We start from the raw sequence: 17,361 nt of genomic DNA on the forward strand, positions 1-17,361 counted from the left end.
TTGTACACAGACCCTGGTGCACATAACTAACATTTCTGAAAAAGACGGATGACCGAGTCACTACGTAACGGTAAACTATTTTTCAAAGTGACTGTGCCAATTTCTCCTCCTAGCACAAGTGCAGTAACATCCCCATCGCTCCGTGTCCTCACTAACAGCTCATTTCAGCCAATCTAGGATGTAGAAAAAGCGGAGAGCTAGTTTTAATTTGCCCTTCTCCAATGACTAATGAAGCTGAGCACATTTTCATATTAAATTGGGCATTTGGATTTCCTCTTTTAGGAAGCTGTTCGATTATCTTGCCCATTTGTCTATTGGGTTGCCCTTCTTTTTCTTATTGATTTGTAGGAATTCTCTAATAGCTTTCATATAAACCTTTCGTTGGGCACGTTTTGCAAATATCTTCTCACTTAAAAAAAAACTTATTGAAGTATAATGTATGTATGAAAAAGTACACAGATTCTAAGTACAATTTAATGAATTTTCACAAAGTAAGCACATCTGTACAACTAGTCACCAATTCCAAGAGAAGAAATATCATCATCCATAGATCTCACTGTGCCCCAAATCATACTTCTCCCAAAAGGTAACTATCCTGGCTTCTAACAACAGAGATTAGTTTTGTATTTCTGGAGCGCCTTTTCTCTGCTAATGGTGACATCTGATTGCCGTACTTCTTAATGTTAACATAGTCAAATTTATTAATCTCTTCCTTTATAGTCAGTGCTTTTTGTGTCCTTTTCAACAACTCTTTCCCTTCTCCAAGTTCATGAAGGCATTTCCTTATCTTATAAAAGTTTCATTATTTTTCCATTTGCATTCAGTCCTATAATTCAACTAAAACTTTATTGTTCATGGTGGGTGGTAGGAGCCTAATTTCCTTCTATTCCACATGGATACCATCTAGACTGCCATTTCTCCCACAGATCTGCAGGGACCCCTCAATCATAAACCAGTGTGGGTCTGCTTCCTTATCCTTGCATTTTAATTATTATACTTTACAAAAAGTCTTGACATATGGTAAAGGCAAGTTCTCCTACCCTGACTTTATACTTTGAAAGTCCCAATTACTTTCGGCCCTTTGCATTTCCAGGTAAATCACAGAATTTGCTTGTCAAGTTCTTCAGGAACAACAGACGCAGCAACAAAAACTGCTGGAATTACACTGAAGTTCAGAACAATTTTAGAAATACATCTTTACAAATTGCTTTTTTCCAATCCATGAACTCGTGTACTTCTTTCCATTTATTTAGGACTTCTCAGTTTTCCTCAATAAAGTTTTATCATTATCTTCACAGAGGTCTTGTATGTCTTTTGATGAATTTATTAAAAGGTACTTGATTTTTTTATACGATTTGAATATCTGAACACTAGATATGGTTCTTCCTACTGGTATGTCACTGCTCCTAATCCTGAATTTTCAGTGGGTGGATCTAGGGAATATAGTTTTTGTTTTTTCTTTTTAATCTTGAACTCATACTGATATCTCTTATTCTAATCCAATACCAGAGCTTCCCTTATCTGTCCTCCATTCCACATTCACATCTTCACATTGAAAACCTTAGTTCCTAATCACATCAGTCTACTTACTTATTTGCTCAATCCTATAATACACACAAAACAGTTTCAATATCTCTATACGAATATCACCGCAGACCACAAACTTACTAAATAAAATTCAAGATTTTTATGCAGTTCTTTTTATCACTGGAAAATATCCCACTAAGGGTGTACACAGTATTTTATTCAAAACTATTCTGATTAGAACTTTTTTCTTCTACATCTTTATGTCTATCTTTATCAACGTGATAAACAGTTAAGTTTATTTCAGTTTCCATCACATAACAGGTTATTAACACCCCCATCACCATTAATTTTTGTTTTGAATATGTAAAATGTGGCTCAAAATTCAAAATAAATTAAAAATTATACTCAAAGATATTCCACTATGTAACCTAGCCCATCAATCCTCCATTCCTACCCAATGCCTTTAGGAAATCAATTCCATTAATTTCTGCCTTGTTCTTCCTGTGTCTCTTTGTTGTTGCAAAAATAAGCATGAATATAATTAGAGTTAGATAGAGATCTAATCATAGATCACTGGTGTCCAGAAATGAAAGCTACAAATGTAAGCTGCATACGTAATTTTACTTTTTCTAATAGCCACAGTAAAAAGAAATAGATGAAATTAATTTTAATAATATAGTTTAATTCAATATAATCAAGTTATTTATCACTTCAACACGTAACCAATATGAAACAATTACTAATGAAATATTTTACTTTCTTTTTTCATACTAAGTGTCTTTGGAATCTGGTATACATTTTACACTTGACAGCCCAGCAGTTTGGACAAGTGCTGAATAGCCACATGGGGGTAAAACCTACCATATAGGACAGCTCAGAGTTGTATAAATAAGAGGTAAATACATATTCTCTTCCTCCCTTCTGTTTTCTACAAAAGATGACATATTAGGTTCTTTTCTAATTCAAGGTAGGGTGTAAAACATTTCACTCCATAACGCAGGTTCAGTATTACCTTTATTAGAGAACAGCAGCCACTGACAACATAACCAGGATTACAAAGAACACAGAAAAGTGTCAATTCGAGGCAGTTCACAGCGGCTCTCTCAATGTTCTCTCTCCCTGCACAGCCAACGCCTAGTCACCATTCGGTTGTCAATTTATGCTAGCTCACCTTTTCTGGATTACCTTGTTAAGCTCCATTTGCTCACCTGTGAAATACTGTACATATTTCCCATAATTATTATGTATTTATGGCCCTGTCTCTCTAACTACATACACAGTAAGCATACTGAAAGAATGGTTTGGATAATTTTTCATTTAGTATCTGTTGCACTAGCAACAGATAGATCTTTGTGGAATGAATATTTTGCCGAATAAACAAACAGATGGTACAGCTTTTGAGGTTATTATGCTCTACTAATATTATGCTCTAGTAAACAAATGGCTAGAAAATATTTAAAATGTTTTTTTGAATAATAAAAAGATAAAATTCAAGAGTAATACCATATCATCCATAGATAGCTCCAGGGTTAGATGAGAAAAGTAGCATACTTGTTATCAAAGATAAAACCATATGATAGCTATAAATCAAAGCAATACATTAAAGCAAGATTTCCAAATAAAGAATTAAAATATTCAAAGATATAAAGGAAAATGAGAATAAGTAACTTTGTTTATAAAAGCTGAAGCCTAGAACTGGGTAAAGAAAAGAAATCATCATACTTGAACCACTGTAATCTAAGCTTTTCCTACAAGAATTAGATCATTTGCTGTTAGATATAGAGCAAGAATCAGGAATAATAAACGTCCTTCCACGTAGAAGAGCTGCATAAATAATAAAAAGCCAACATTTATAGAGCACTTCCTATGTGCCAGGCACTGAATCATTTATATATATTAATTTATTTAACCTTCATAATAAGTCTACGACATCGGTGCTAGTTCTAGTCCCACTCATCTGAGGTGAAAACTGAGGCACAGAAAAACTGCGTAACTTGCTCACTGCCATGCAGTAATCCAGTGCAAAGTCCATGTTTTTAACCACCACACTTCATTTTGCCATTTTCAATTTAAATTGTCCGCAAATTCTAAAAAGCACCTATATTCTGCTTTTCGTAGTAGTAATTTTGCATTCTTTGACTTCTAGCAGGTTTGGAGAAGCAAAAAACTGAACAACAGTATTCAGTTCCCAGTAGCTGTAAGACTGAGGTTTCTGTCTCCTTGCAGGCTGTCAGCTGGGGGCTGCCTTTAGTTCTTACACATAACCCCTGACATTCCAGAATCAGCACAAAGTGTCAGAAAGTCATCCTACTACCAACTTCCAGACCCTTTTTTTGCTATCATAATGCTTTCTGACCCATTCAGGAAAGGGTCTCTGCTTTTCAGGTCTCAGGGGAATAGACTCAATCACCCCAACAATCCAGGATGCCTCCCCATCTCAAGGTCCTCAACTTCAACCTCATCTCCAAGTCCCTTCTGCCATGTAGCACAACACAGTCACAGCTTCTGGGAATAGGGGGGTTGACATTTTTTTTTGGGGGGGGGGGCACTATCCTGCTACAACGTTTTTAAATACAGAAAGCTCTATATGCCACAGCTAACTAGTTAAATCAGGGTTTCTCAACCAGGATTCTATGGAATCCCAGGGGAATCCTTGAGCTGTTGCTAGAAGTTCACCCAAGAGAGTGATTTCACTCATCCAAGAGTGATTAAGAAAGAAGAAAAGAAGTTTTTCCGGACCTTTGCCCTCCCTCTCATTCCCTTCTTTCCTGATACTGCAGGCTGCATAAACTGCAGATCTGAAGGCACTGAACTTAAAGAGCGCTTGCTGGCTCTACTACCTGGTACAACTAATGCTAGACACACAGCTTTTACATATGCACTTGATTTTGTTGTATTTATAAAAGGTTTTTGTCCCCTAGATTAGACATTTTTCCTAGATTATTTTACAGTATTTTTGATTTTCTGTATTGCATTTCTTTGCACATATTATGGGCTTCTAACTCTAAACTTAGAGGCAAGATTAGCTACTTTAGCAAACAGAATTATGTGGTTTCTCTTTTATTTTTTTTACATAGTACCAATGCTTGAGAATTATGATTTGTTTTATCCATTACTAAACTTTAATCTATTATGTACAGTGTACTTTAATTTATAAAGATCCTCTAGTAACAGATATTATATATTAAGACATTGCTTAATTGGGAAAAAATAGCTACCCTATGGAGATGTGACAAACCCAATTGTGGGTATGTTGGCCTTTTGATTTGATGAAGATGTAACTCCACCCATTTGAGGTAGGACTTAATTAGTTTACTGCAGTCCTTTAAAAGGGAAACATTTTGGAGAAAACGCAGATGCAGATGCTTGGAGAACAGCTGCTTCAGAGCCAAAAGAGACAGATATTTGAAGATACTTAGAGTGCTGACAGAGAGACCAGATGTCTAGCCACAGATGTTTGGAGATGCAGAGCTCAGGAGCCTTCCTATGAGATGCTAAGCAAGCCAGAACCCAGAGTTGTATCCTGGTGGCGCTAAGTGAAGGCCCACAAATGCTTAGAGGAAACCAGTGATATCAAAACCTGAAGCAATGGAACTGGGAACAGGGACCAGCAGACACCAGCTACACGCCTTCCCATGTGACAAACATCGGCCTTTCTTGAGTCAAGGTGTCTTTATCTGGAAGCCTTAGTTTGGATATTTTTATGGCCTTAGAAATGCAAATTATAATTAAGAAATTTCCTTTTTAAAAGCCGTTCCATTTCTGGTATATTGCATTCCAGCAGCATTTAACAAACTAAAACAGATTTTGTACCAGAGAAGTGTGGTGCCATGGTTTGCAAATAATAAACATGTTGGAATGGCTTTTTAAACAGATAAGGGGTTAGGGTTAAGGTTAAGAGTTTTGAGGATCTTGATAGAAAAGGCCTAGAATGCTTTGAAGAGACTGTTGGCAGAAATGCAGACACAAAGATATACCTCCAATGAGGCTTTAGATATAAATGATAACTGTGTTGTTGTTGTTGCAAATGGAAGGAAGGCAATTTTTGTGGATATAAGGCAGAATGTGAGAGTGATGAACTTCGATACTTAGCTGAAGAGATTTCCAAACTAAACATGGAAAATGCTCTCATTGCAGCTTATTGTAGAATGTGACAGGAAAGAGAGAAGTTGAGAACTAAACTCCTGGGTATAAAGAAAGCAGAAACTGACAGTCTGGAAAATTCTGGGACTCCACCAGAAAGGGAGAGCTCAGAGAACAGTGCCCCATGTGAGGATTTAACCAAACACGAAATCACCCAGCCATTTCAGCATAAGTCAGACTGGACATAGAGGAACCAGGAAGGATTTGTGGAAAATCCTATTGTCTCATGGATGTACTCCTTGTATACCGCATAGAAAGCTGACAAGTTTCTTGTGAGATCTGTTTAAATGTAACCACTGGCAACATGGACTAAAAGGAACAGAAAAAGGACAGACTGAAGGAGAAATTACTTCAATGGCAGCACCATGGAAGTTAATGTCTGGGGCCAGGAAATCTCAGACCAGGACGGCATACTCACCCATACACGTGGAGAAGCTGAGTTTGCCCTAGAAGCAGAGGGCAACCCTTCTGCCTCAAGGTTCAGGAAAAGTTTTAAAGCCCCAGATCTTGGAGAGGTTGGAGTGCATAAACCAGGAATAGGGGGGAGCCTGGTGACCGCTCTATTTTTCTGAGGGGCTTGAGCTTGTGCCCCAAAGATGGTAAAGAGCCCAGGTGCTGCCCTGGCGCTTGGAGAAGGTGGAGCCAAGAAAAAGGTGGCCCCTCAATGCACCCCAATGTTGCAACCCTCACTCCAGTGTTGGGAAAGAGCAGGGCCACTTTGTCGGTCCTTGGGGGGTGGAGGGTCTGCCACTTTCTAAAGCCCCAATCATAAATGACTCTCAGACTCTGAAATCCAATGAGTTTCCCCTGCAGGTGTTCACAACTGTTTTGTTCTGAGGACCCTATTTACCTTTCAATTTCTGCATATGGCAATGGTGACATGTACCCTATGACAGTTCCTCCTTTGTATACTGGAAGCAGGTAACCTGCTCTGAATTGTACATGTCCAGAGTCAGAGGAGAATTCTGCCTTAGAACAGACCATGTCTGTAGCTGACTTCGATTAGATTTTGTACTGTTTCTGACTTTGTATTGCATTTGTATTGTTACTGAAATGGTTTAAGATTTTGCGATACTGTGGAATGAATGAATGTATATGGAAAGAATACATCTTTTTTGAGTCCAGAGGGTAGACTGTAATGGTTTGAAACTGTTATGTACCCCAGAAAAGCCCTGTTTTCTTAATCCTGATTCATTTGTTGTAGGGTGGACCTTTTGGTTAGATTATTTCCATAGAGATATGACATTTCCAATTGTGGATGTGGCCTTTTGATTAGATGGAGAGCATTCCACCCATTCAAGGTGGGACTTATTAGTTTACTAGACTCCTTTAAAAGGTGAAATATTGTAGAGAAATCTCAGATGCAGATGCAGACACAGACATTTGGAAATGCAGAAGCCCCAGGAGATGCCAGGAGCCAAGAGAGTTGATAGAAACTAAACAGGAACCAGAAGTGACAGAGATGCAGATATCTGGAGATGCTCAGAGTGCTGACAGAGAGAGGAGATGCCTACCGATGGACATTTGGAGATGCAGAGCCCAGCAGATATTGCCATGTGCCTTCCTATGAGATGCTAAGCAAGCCAGAACCCAGAGCTGTGTTCCGAGGAGCTAAGTTCCAAGGAGCTAAGTCCACAAATGCTTAGAGAGGAAACCACTGGCATCAAAACCTGGAAGCAATGGAACTGAGAACAGGGACCTGCAGAAGCCAGCCACATGCCTTCCCATGTGACAAATATTGGCCTTTGAGTCAAAGTATCTTTTCCTGGATGCCTTAGTTTGGACATTTTTATGGCCTTAGAACTGTAAACTTGTAACTGAATAAATTCCCTTTTTAAAAGCCATTCCATTTCTGGTATACTGCATTCCAGCAATACTTACAAAACAAAACATACGTCTTCACTACAAAAGTCACGAACATGACTATATGCTAAGTCCTGTAATTCCTCTTAGCACATTATCAAACCTTGCAGTGGTCTTGGGGACCAGTGATACAAATAAGACACTTTCAGACTATACTTTTAAAGTAGTTACTGTAAATACATGGCCACGAAAATTAGCTTAAGATTAGTATTGCCTCTGGAGAAGTTTTACTCCTACTAGACAAAGTAGTCTAGTACCGCCCTTAGATAAAGTAATGTGCGTTTTTAGAAAGCGATGCTCACCAGGAACTCGAGCAGGAAAGCAGTCAGGAGACCCAGCTCCAGCGCCACCCTCCTCCTCATCCTCTTCAAATTCCAAATTCTCTTCTTCACCAGGTGCTAAAATTCTTCTACATGGAAAAAGGTGGAAAAAGGATGAAACTACACTTACTAGTGGAGCCTCACGACGATCATTTCCCAGGTAAGATATCCAATGATGATACAAACTCAAAAAACAAAAGACAGAAATATCTGAAAAAGAGGTGAAAAATGAGAGGATAAATACGGATGCTTATTTATCTTACCTTAATGGGACAGGCTGAACATCAAACGGGAATTCTTTATTATATGTAAGAATATTCTTCAGGACTGCAATAAAAAAAGAGAATGAACAAGAAATATGAATTATTCCATGAATTAGAACAAAAAATTCTATCTTAGAAGGACTAATTTGAATCAATTTTACTATTCATATTCATATTTAAAAAAAATTCTCAACCTTATCATCATTTCAGAGCCACAGTGCATTTGTCCTTTGAAGGTGTTACCTAAAGAAAACACCCATAGTCTACTCAAAGTACCAGCACTTTCAGAGTACAACCAGATCTCCAAGGACAGTAAACTCCAGATTCTCAGAGCCCTCCTAGAAAACAAACCTCAAAATAGTTCTCCCATATACAAGATCTGAGGTGAGACACAAGGCACACAGAGGACAATGCTCCTTTCCCAGGTACTTTAATTATAAGAGAGGCATCAAAGATGACCAATTAGGTACATAACAGCACATCTTATTCTAAGTCCTGAGTAAATGTCCCCTCAACACCATCAAATTGGTAAAGACTGCACTAGCCTCAGATTTCTTTTATGATAAATTCATATTACACATATATAATTTTTAGAAAAAATATGTACGTATTTATATACATATGTGTATATATACACAAACACATGCACAAAGTGGGACTATACTCAAAACAGTCTACAAACAACATAGCACCACCTCTTGTGTTCTGGCAGCTGTTGACACATAATTCAATGATTTATTTATATTCTGGCATGTACACTTAAAGAAAGATGTTCCACAGTTCTGGTTACTTAATGGAGAGCTACTATCAGTATATGATTTAGTGCTTAATTTCTTCCCTTATGGGTCTGCAGTAACTATCTGCAATTATAGCAAAGTGAATTGCAAGAACTGGGCAATCCAAAAGACTCCTGTGATTTTGCACCAACTTTATTCCGCCTCTCTTGTGTTGGTGTCCTGGAGTTTAGAGCTAACATGGGTGTAGCATACTGGCATCCCAAAGGAAGAAACCCTAAAAGCCTCAAATAGGAGACAGATTCGTTTAGTATACTTACATGTGTATTTCTAAGTCCTCCAGTGAGAGAGAAGAGTGAGATCTGCGCTAGACTCTCATTCATTATTTTTTCTCTTTTCCTTCAGTTCTCACCTTCTCCCTTCCTTTCTTCTTCTCAACAAATATGCACTGAGTGTCCATAATGTTCCAGTCACAGTTTAGGAGACAAAAACGTGGCTGTGATCAAGACAGAGGGTTCTTGCCCTCAATATATGGGACTTAGATCTTAGTCAGGAAAGACAGACAATAAATAAGTCCACAAATAAATGAGATAATGTAAAGCTGCGATTAGTGTTATGAAAGACACAAATTGGAGGATTATGGGAGTAGAGGGAAAATTTTAGGTAAGGTGGACAGGGAAGTCCCTTCAAAACTAAGTTACTAGAAGACATTTTAACAACAACTTAGGATGAGAAGAATCATACAGAAATAGCTTTAGGATAATGGCTTCCAAGTATTAAAGAACAGATCAGAACAACAAGGAAGGTACTGAGGCAGGAACTAATTTGGCTTGTTCAAGGGACAGAATGGTTATACACCGATGTTTGATAAGCATGGGGAAAGTAGCAGAAGACAAAGTTAGGTTTGAAATCAAATTCTAGCTCTACAATTACACCACATTTGAGGATTCATACAACTATTCTGAATCTCAGTTTCACCTAATATGAATAGTACTTCCTTCATGAACTGTTGAGAGAATTAAATAATGTAAATGAAATTACATGGCAAAATTTAAAGTACCATGCATTATTATATGTAATTCATTTGCTCTACAGTTCTCTCTACCTAGCTGACCAGGATCTTATTTTCAGATCTCCCTAAGAAGCAGAATTTTTATAATTGTAAGAACATCCTTTCTAGATTTGGCACATGATTGCTCTTTGGGAGTAAACTATTAATTGAACCCAAGAAAAATCAATTTTAGTTTCTAACATGAACTGTGCTAGGTACTGTGAATGGGGGAGTGAGTGACAAAATAATAAAAGACCATGTATCATTCACAGCAGAAACAAAAGCACAGATATATTTTCAATGATAATAAAAAGAAAAAATCAACATATAAAATACATATAAAGAAACCTATCAATATGGTAGGGTGAGATGTTTCAGGGCTCCTTCTCTGCACAGAATCTTGGAACAACCATCAAGAACTGGCAGAAACAATTTTCTCAAAGTTCCAAAAACAGTTAAAGGCCTGCAGAAACAGGGTAAGTACGGAATCAAGAAAAAGACTACTTAAAAGCAGTAGGATTAAAAAATACATATAGGGCAGTGTGATGGTGGCTAAGCAGGTAGAATTCTCACCTGCCATGCTGGAGACCCAAGTTCGATTGCTGGTGTCTGCCCATGTGAAAACAAAAAAAAAAGCAGTAGGATGTCTTGGCAATTTGGTGGCCCCCTCTACCCCCACCTCTCTGTGGAGCTGGTGGGTACTCCCAGTACAGATTCCTGGTCCCAGTTCCAGAAGGAGCAGAGTAGCTAACAGGTACATGATGGGGACATGTGCGCCTGGTGGTCGCCTGATGGACTTGCTGTCACAGAACTTGCTCTGCCTGTAGAAAGTAGCTCCTGGAACTCTGAGAAGGTTTCGGGAAAACAGTCAAGTCATGCTACCTGGGGCAAGGGACTGCTGGCTGTAGGACATCCAGCGCAGTGCCCAATAGGAAACATTTCCCAAGGAAGAGGCACTGTGTAAATAGGGAAATTCCTAGGGCCACAGGCACAAACCCAAGATGAAAGACAGGTGAAGAAGCACCTACACTTTGCCTAGAGCTATTCTCCAAGCTCACTACATGCATAAACCCTGAAGGAGAGCACTCAGAAGTCAATGTACATAAATTGGGAAAGGTGATTAACTATTTTCCTTCTTTTTTTTTGGTTAGCTCCTGGCATTCCAGAAAAGCTCTATCATAACATTAGCTGGATGCAAACTTAAAGAACAGGTGCCTCGAGTCTAAATTCCAGAGGTAACACATTAAACTACTGAAATGTTCAGGTTTCAACAAAAGCTTCCAAACATACAAAAAAATGGCAGGTGATGGCCTAGGTAGAGGAGAAAATTAAAGTCTTAGAAACCATCAAAAAGGAAGACAAGACCTGGGACATACCAGCTGTGCTGGTTTGAAAGGAAGTATGCCCCCTAAGAAAAGCCATGTTTTAATATAAATCCCATTTCATAAAGGTAGAATAATCCCTATTCAATACTGTATGTTTGAAACTGTAATGAGATCATCTCCCTGGTTGATGTGATTTAGTTAAGAATGGTTGTTAAACTGGATTAGGGGATGACATGTCTCCACCCATTTGAGTGGGTCTTGATTAGTTTCTGAAGTCCTATAAAAGAGGAAACATTTTGGAGACTCAGAGAGAGCAGAGAATGCTGCAGCACCACGAAGTGGAGAGTCCATTGGAGATGAAGAGGGAGAGCACCTCCCGGGGAGCTTCGTGAAACGAGAGGCCAGGAGAGTAAGCTAGCAGATGATGCCATATTCTCCATGTGCCCTTCCAGCTGAGGGAGAGGCCCTGACTGTGTTCGCCATGTGCCTTTCCGGATGAGAGAGAGGCCCTGAACTTCATCGGCCTTCTTGAACCAAGGTATCTTTCCCTGGATGCCTTTGATTGGAATTTTCTATAGACTTGTTTTAATCCTCAGCCTTGGAGCTGTAAACTAGCAACTCATTAAATTCCCCTTGTTAAAAGCCATTCCGTTTCTGGTATATTGCATTCCAGCAGCTAGCAAACTAGAACACCAGCCAAAGACTTTTTAAAAAATGGTCCTAAATATAGCCAAAGAGCTAAAGAAAAACATGAACAATCAATTAGAGGAAGTCAGGAAAACAAAAGATGAACTCAAAGAGAATTTCAATACAAAGACGAAAATTACAAAACGCAACCACACAGCTGAATACCACACTTACAGAAATTAAAAATTCCCTAAAGGGCTTCAAGAGCAGACTGAACATGTGGGAGACCCAGGTTTGATTCCCGGCCTATGCACCCTGCAGCCCCCGCCCAAAGTAAAGAGAGCAGGTTGAAGCTGGCAGAAGAAAGAATCAGAGAACTTGAAGATAAGACACCTGGTATCATCCAGTCTGAGGAGCAGAAGGAAGAAAGAATGAAGAAAAGTGAACAGAACCTGAGGAAACTGTGGGACACCATCAAGTGTACACACACACTGTACGAGTCCCAGAAGAAAGAGAATATTCAAGGGAATAATGACTGAAAAGTCCCCAAATTTGACAAAAGAAATGAACACATAAATCCAAGATGCTCAATGAACTCCAAACAGGATAAACCCAAACAGACTCATGCTGCTGATATTGTTGAATGCCAACAACAGAGAATTCTGAAAGCCATGAGAGAAGCAACATGTACTGTCAAGGACCCTCAATAAGATTAAGTGCCCATTTCTCACTGGAAACCACGGAGGCAAGAAGGCTGTGGGATGACATATTTAAAGTGGTAAAGGCAATGAAGGATTCTATATCAGGCAAAACTGTCTTTCAAAAATGAGGGAGAGATTAAGATATTCGCAGATGAACAAAAACTGAGGGAGCTCATTACCACTACCTGCCCACAAGTGATGCCAAAGAATGTTCTTCAGGCTGAAAGGAAAGGACAATTGACAGATGCAGATTAAAGCTGCATGAAGACAAAAAGCTTTCCTGTGGGTAACAGCATGGATAAATATAAATATCATGTATTTTTGGTTTGTAACTCCAGTTTTTACTTCCTATATCTAAAAGGCAAATGCATAAAATGTAATGATAAAGTAGTGGTGTGGGACTCATAATATATAATCCTGTAATTTGTGACAAGAACTAAAGAAAGGTAGGGGGAGAGAGGAGTATAAGAACACAGGTTTTGTACCATTTGAGTTAAGTTGGTATCAAAGCAAATGAGATATAGATTCAGAATGCTAAATTTAAGGCTCATGGTAATTACAAAGAAAATACTGGAATATATGCAAGCTCATGGAGACAGAAATTAGAGCACAGCACACAGAAGCAGGGTAGAAGGAGGAATTAATGCATAATGGGTGGAGAGTTTCCATTAGGGGAAATGGAAAAGTTTTAGGAATTGAAGGTGATGAGGGAGTCACACTATTGTGAACATGATTAATTTCACCCAATGTTATTCTTGGGAGCGGGTGAGATGGGAAAGTTTATGTTGTATATATGTTCCCACAATTTTAAATACAGAAGAACAAAGAGCAACTAAAGATACACATGACAAAGGCAATACATAATTCTGGGATGGGATTCAGCAATGAAGGAGAAAAGGCTCAAAGGGTTCACTGAAACACATGGGGAAATGAAAAAAACCGAAACACAGATGCTAAGGTCTATCAATGCTACATTGCTTAAACTTGCTAATTGCACTAAAGATGGTTACATGAGTGACTATCCTTGCTCTTCAGAAATTCACACGAGTATCAAGTGTTCAAGGAGCATGCTGTACACAACCGACACTGAAAATGGACTGATGGACAGACAGAATGATGTAGCAAATGTGGCAAAATGTTAAAATTGGTAGATCTGGGTATCTGGGGGGTTAGGGTATGTTGGCATTCCCTTTATGGGATTTGTTATTACTTTTCTAACTGTCCTGTAAGTTCAAAACCATTTTTAAAAAATTAAAATTTTTTTAAAAGGTAGAAAACTGCATCAGTTTAAGAGTATCCTTCATTTATATTGCAGTAAAAGAATAAAACAGCATTTTCTTTCTTAGGTTTCAATGCTTTAAAAGGAAATGCTTATTTTGTATTTAAAAGTACAGAGTGTATCACGTATTTAAGTTATGTAAATAATTTTGGAAGGAATAAAGATAGATTCTAACTTCCTGTAACTATGGGATAGGTCTCCATTTCCACCAGTAATGGCAATAACAGAGATTCTAACCTCCTTTTAAAATAGGTTCTACTTTAAACTTCACATAAGATTTTCCTTCCACCAATACTAGTGACTTAGGAGATTTAATAAAGGTTTGGAAGAGGAGAAACAAATTTGTAATTTCAAAGGTACCATTGTGACTACATCACGCATTGGGGACTAACTGGTTCAATCACCAGAACTTATACACTTAGAACCACTGAAAGGCAGACATTTGAGGATGTGCTCTATACTGGTAAAAATTCAGCCCTCCCAGACTCATTTTCTGAAGCTTACACTCTAAAAATGACATACACACAAGTATCAAAATGTGTTCTGTTTTTGTGGCTGACCTGTTTTGCTTTTGCGGTAGGCAAAATGGGCTAGTACTTCCTATCTGAAAATTATGTGGTGAGATTCCTTGACCATGTTCAACTATATTCAACTTAAAAAACTACTGGGTTCGTACAATATGCAAACCATTGAAATAGGTTCCGTGGGGAAAAATACAAAGGTTATTCACAATCTTGGAAAGATAAATGTAAATAATAATATAGTGCAGACTATAATAATGGAGATGAAAGTACTTTTACAAAGAAGAGGTAAAGTTTAATTTTGATTGGGGAAAGCAGACAGCCTTCTGGGAAAGGTAGGATTTTGGAGGACACTGAAGGAAGAATCAATGGAAGGGAATTTTCCAGGGTGGTGGTGGGAGATATGTTTAAGTAAGAAGTAGTATATTACTGAGGATTAACAAAAGGAAATTAAATGATTCGGACTTTGAATATCTTAGGTTTAGTATGGATTTCAGACAGGACTACAAGAAATCTGAGAAACACTGGAGGAAATAATATATTAGCAAAATAAACCAAGTCCAACATTTTAAAAACTGCAGTTATTGATTTTCCTTTTCTATAATCTTTGAAGAGGCAAAGACCATTCTGACTAAAGAACATAATATGAAATACAAATACCAATTTGTAGAAAAGGTTCAATTCTGATAAAATAGCTCATAACATGTACCCAACTTTCATAAGTTCAAAATCATAGAGTATAATCTACTAAGATACAGTATATACATTTATGTTCTTTTCAAAAGCAGCATCAAAAATGGGCAAAGAGTGCCAAGATGGCGGCTTAGCGAGGTGTGGGATTTAGTTCGTCCTCCAGAACAGCTATTAAATAGCCTGGAACAGTACAGAACAGCTCCTGGGGCCACGTCAGCAACTGGACACACAGCGTACCCCAGTCTGGACCAGCTGGACCGGCTGCAAGCCCCCCCAGAACTGTGAGTTCCCCAAGCTGCGGTGGCCAGGGACCCTCCCCCACAGGCTGGTTCCCAGAGGGGAAAGGAAAGGGAATTTACCAGCAGCAGGGGCTGAGCGCAACTAAGCTTCAATTGTGGAATTAATTCACAAATTCTGACTATTAAAAAATAGGCCTCCAGCTCAGGTGAACCTGGTCAAAGCCAAGGCTACTGTTTTTCGCCCTGCCACTGAGGGGGCAGGGCTGACAGAAAAAGAAAAAAGAAAAAAAGAAACACTTTTTTGGATCAGACAGCACATACACTTGAAAGGGTCTGGGCCCTGAAGGAAAGGAGGGGGCACATAGGATCTGCAGGTACACAAAGCAACATACCAACTTATGCTATTGATTGGCAAACCTGAGGAACAGGGGTCCTGCTCTCAGAAGGATTTTTCTCTTTACTTTTTGTGGCTGTGTTTCTACAAAAGCTTGAATGCCTTTGGATACAGCAGTAGGATTTCTCAGGCAGCAACTGCCCCAGGCATAGGCAGAAACAAGCTCATTTGAGGGCCTGTCTGGAGCCTGTACCTTCCCCAGGGGAGGGGTGAAGCCCAACTCAGGTGGAATCCCTCGGTCAAGGAATTCAGACCCCAGGGCTTGGTAATGTGAAGCAAATAAAGACAGCCTACAACTTCTCCTCCATCTCCACCACGCCCCTAGCAGGGAGAGTCTGCCAAAGTTAAACATACTGCATCTTCTTATGCTGGTGGGAACCACAGGCAGACAAGCACCACATACTGGGCAGGATAAGAAAAACAGTCCAGAGACTTCACAAGAAAGTCTTTTAACCTGCTGGGTCTCACCCTCAGGGAAAACAGATGCAGGTGACTCTTTCCTCCTGACAGGAGGCCAGTTTGGTCTGGGAAAATCTGGCTGGGGTCTATAATACCTACGTAGACCCTTCTAAGGGTGGGGGGAAGGCACCATACAGGCAGGGCAAGAAACAAGAAAACAAGAACTGAAAAATTCTCCTCTGTTAAACAAAACTAAGCTAGTGCTCCAGAAGAAGCTGAACTGAATGTCAAAGAACAGATAGACAACAAATTCATCCAGCAAGAAAACCCTAGGTAAATGAAGTGAAAGAAATGTCCAGAATAAATTAATTAAGGTAATTAAATGCCTAGACACCAGCAAAAAATAACAAATCACACTAGGAAAATTGAAGATATGGCCCAGTCAAAGGAACAAACCAACAATTCAGATGAGATACAGGAGTTGAAACAATTAATTCAGAATGTTTGAACAGGCATGGAAAACCTTATCAAAAATCAAATCAATGAATTGTGGGAGGATATAAAGAAGGCAGGAACGAACAAAAAAGAAGAAATCAAAAGTCTGAAAAAACAAATCACAGAGCTTATGGGAATGAAAGGCAAGGTAGAAGAGATGAAAAAAACAATGGAAACCTACAATGTCAGATTTCAAGAGGCAGAAGATGGGTTAGTGAACTAGACGACGGAACATCTGAAATCCGACAAGCAAAAGAAAATATAGGGAAAAGAATGGAAAAATATGAACAGGGACTCAGGGAATTGAATGGCAACATGAAATGCATGAATACATGTGTTGTGGGTGTCCCAGAAGGAGATGAGAAGGGAAAAGGAGGAAAAAAAACTAATGGAGGAAATCATCACTGAAAATTTCCCAACTCTTAGGAAAGACTTAAAATTACAGGTCCAAGAAATACAGCATTCCCCAAAGAGAATACATCCAAATAGACGTACTCCAAGACACTTACTAATCACAATGTCAGATGTCAAAGAGAAAGAGAGAATCTTGAGACAGGCAAGAGAAAAGCAATCCATCTATACAAGGGAAGCCCAGTAAGACTATGCATATAGACAGAACATCTAGACAGAGGATCAATAAAGAAACTGAGAATTTGAATATTACAATAAATGAGCTAGACTTAACAGACATTTTTATGGACATTACACCCCACAACAGAAGGATACACCTTTTTCTCAAGTGCTCATGGATCATTCTCAAAGATAGACCATATGCTGGGTCACAAAG

The 17,361-nt window shown here is 38.8% G+C and overlaps 1 protein-coding gene across 4 annotated transcripts in view; it reads right to left on the reverse strand.

The window, feature by feature from the left end:
• Positions 1-17,361, reverse strand: part of AIDA (axin interactor, dorsalization associated) — a 74,567-nt gene that overhangs the window by 12,379 nt on the left and 44,827 nt on the right. For all 4 annotated transcript variants that reach the window (XR_013174392.1, XM_077157931.1, XM_077157932.1 and 1 more), the window contains 2 exons: positions 8,117-8,180; positions 7,836-7,942 (listed from right to left, as the gene is read on the reverse strand). Coding sequence is in view for 3 of the 4 variants with exons in the window: in XM_077157931.1 (XP_077014046.1) it covers positions 7,836-7,942; positions 8,117-8,180 (171 nt within the window). In the remaining variant the exon portion in view is untranslated. The remainder of the gene's footprint in view (positions 1-7,835; positions 7,943-8,116; positions 8,181-17,361) is intronic.

Source organism: Tamandua tetradactyla, chromosome 4 (assembly GCF_023851605.1).
Source record: "Tamandua tetradactyla isolate mTamTet1 chromosome 4, mTamTet1.pri, whole genome shotgun sequence".
In the NCBI taxonomy this organism is placed as follows: domain Eukaryota; kingdom Metazoa; phylum Chordata; class Mammalia; order Pilosa; family Myrmecophagidae; genus Tamandua; species Tamandua tetradactyla.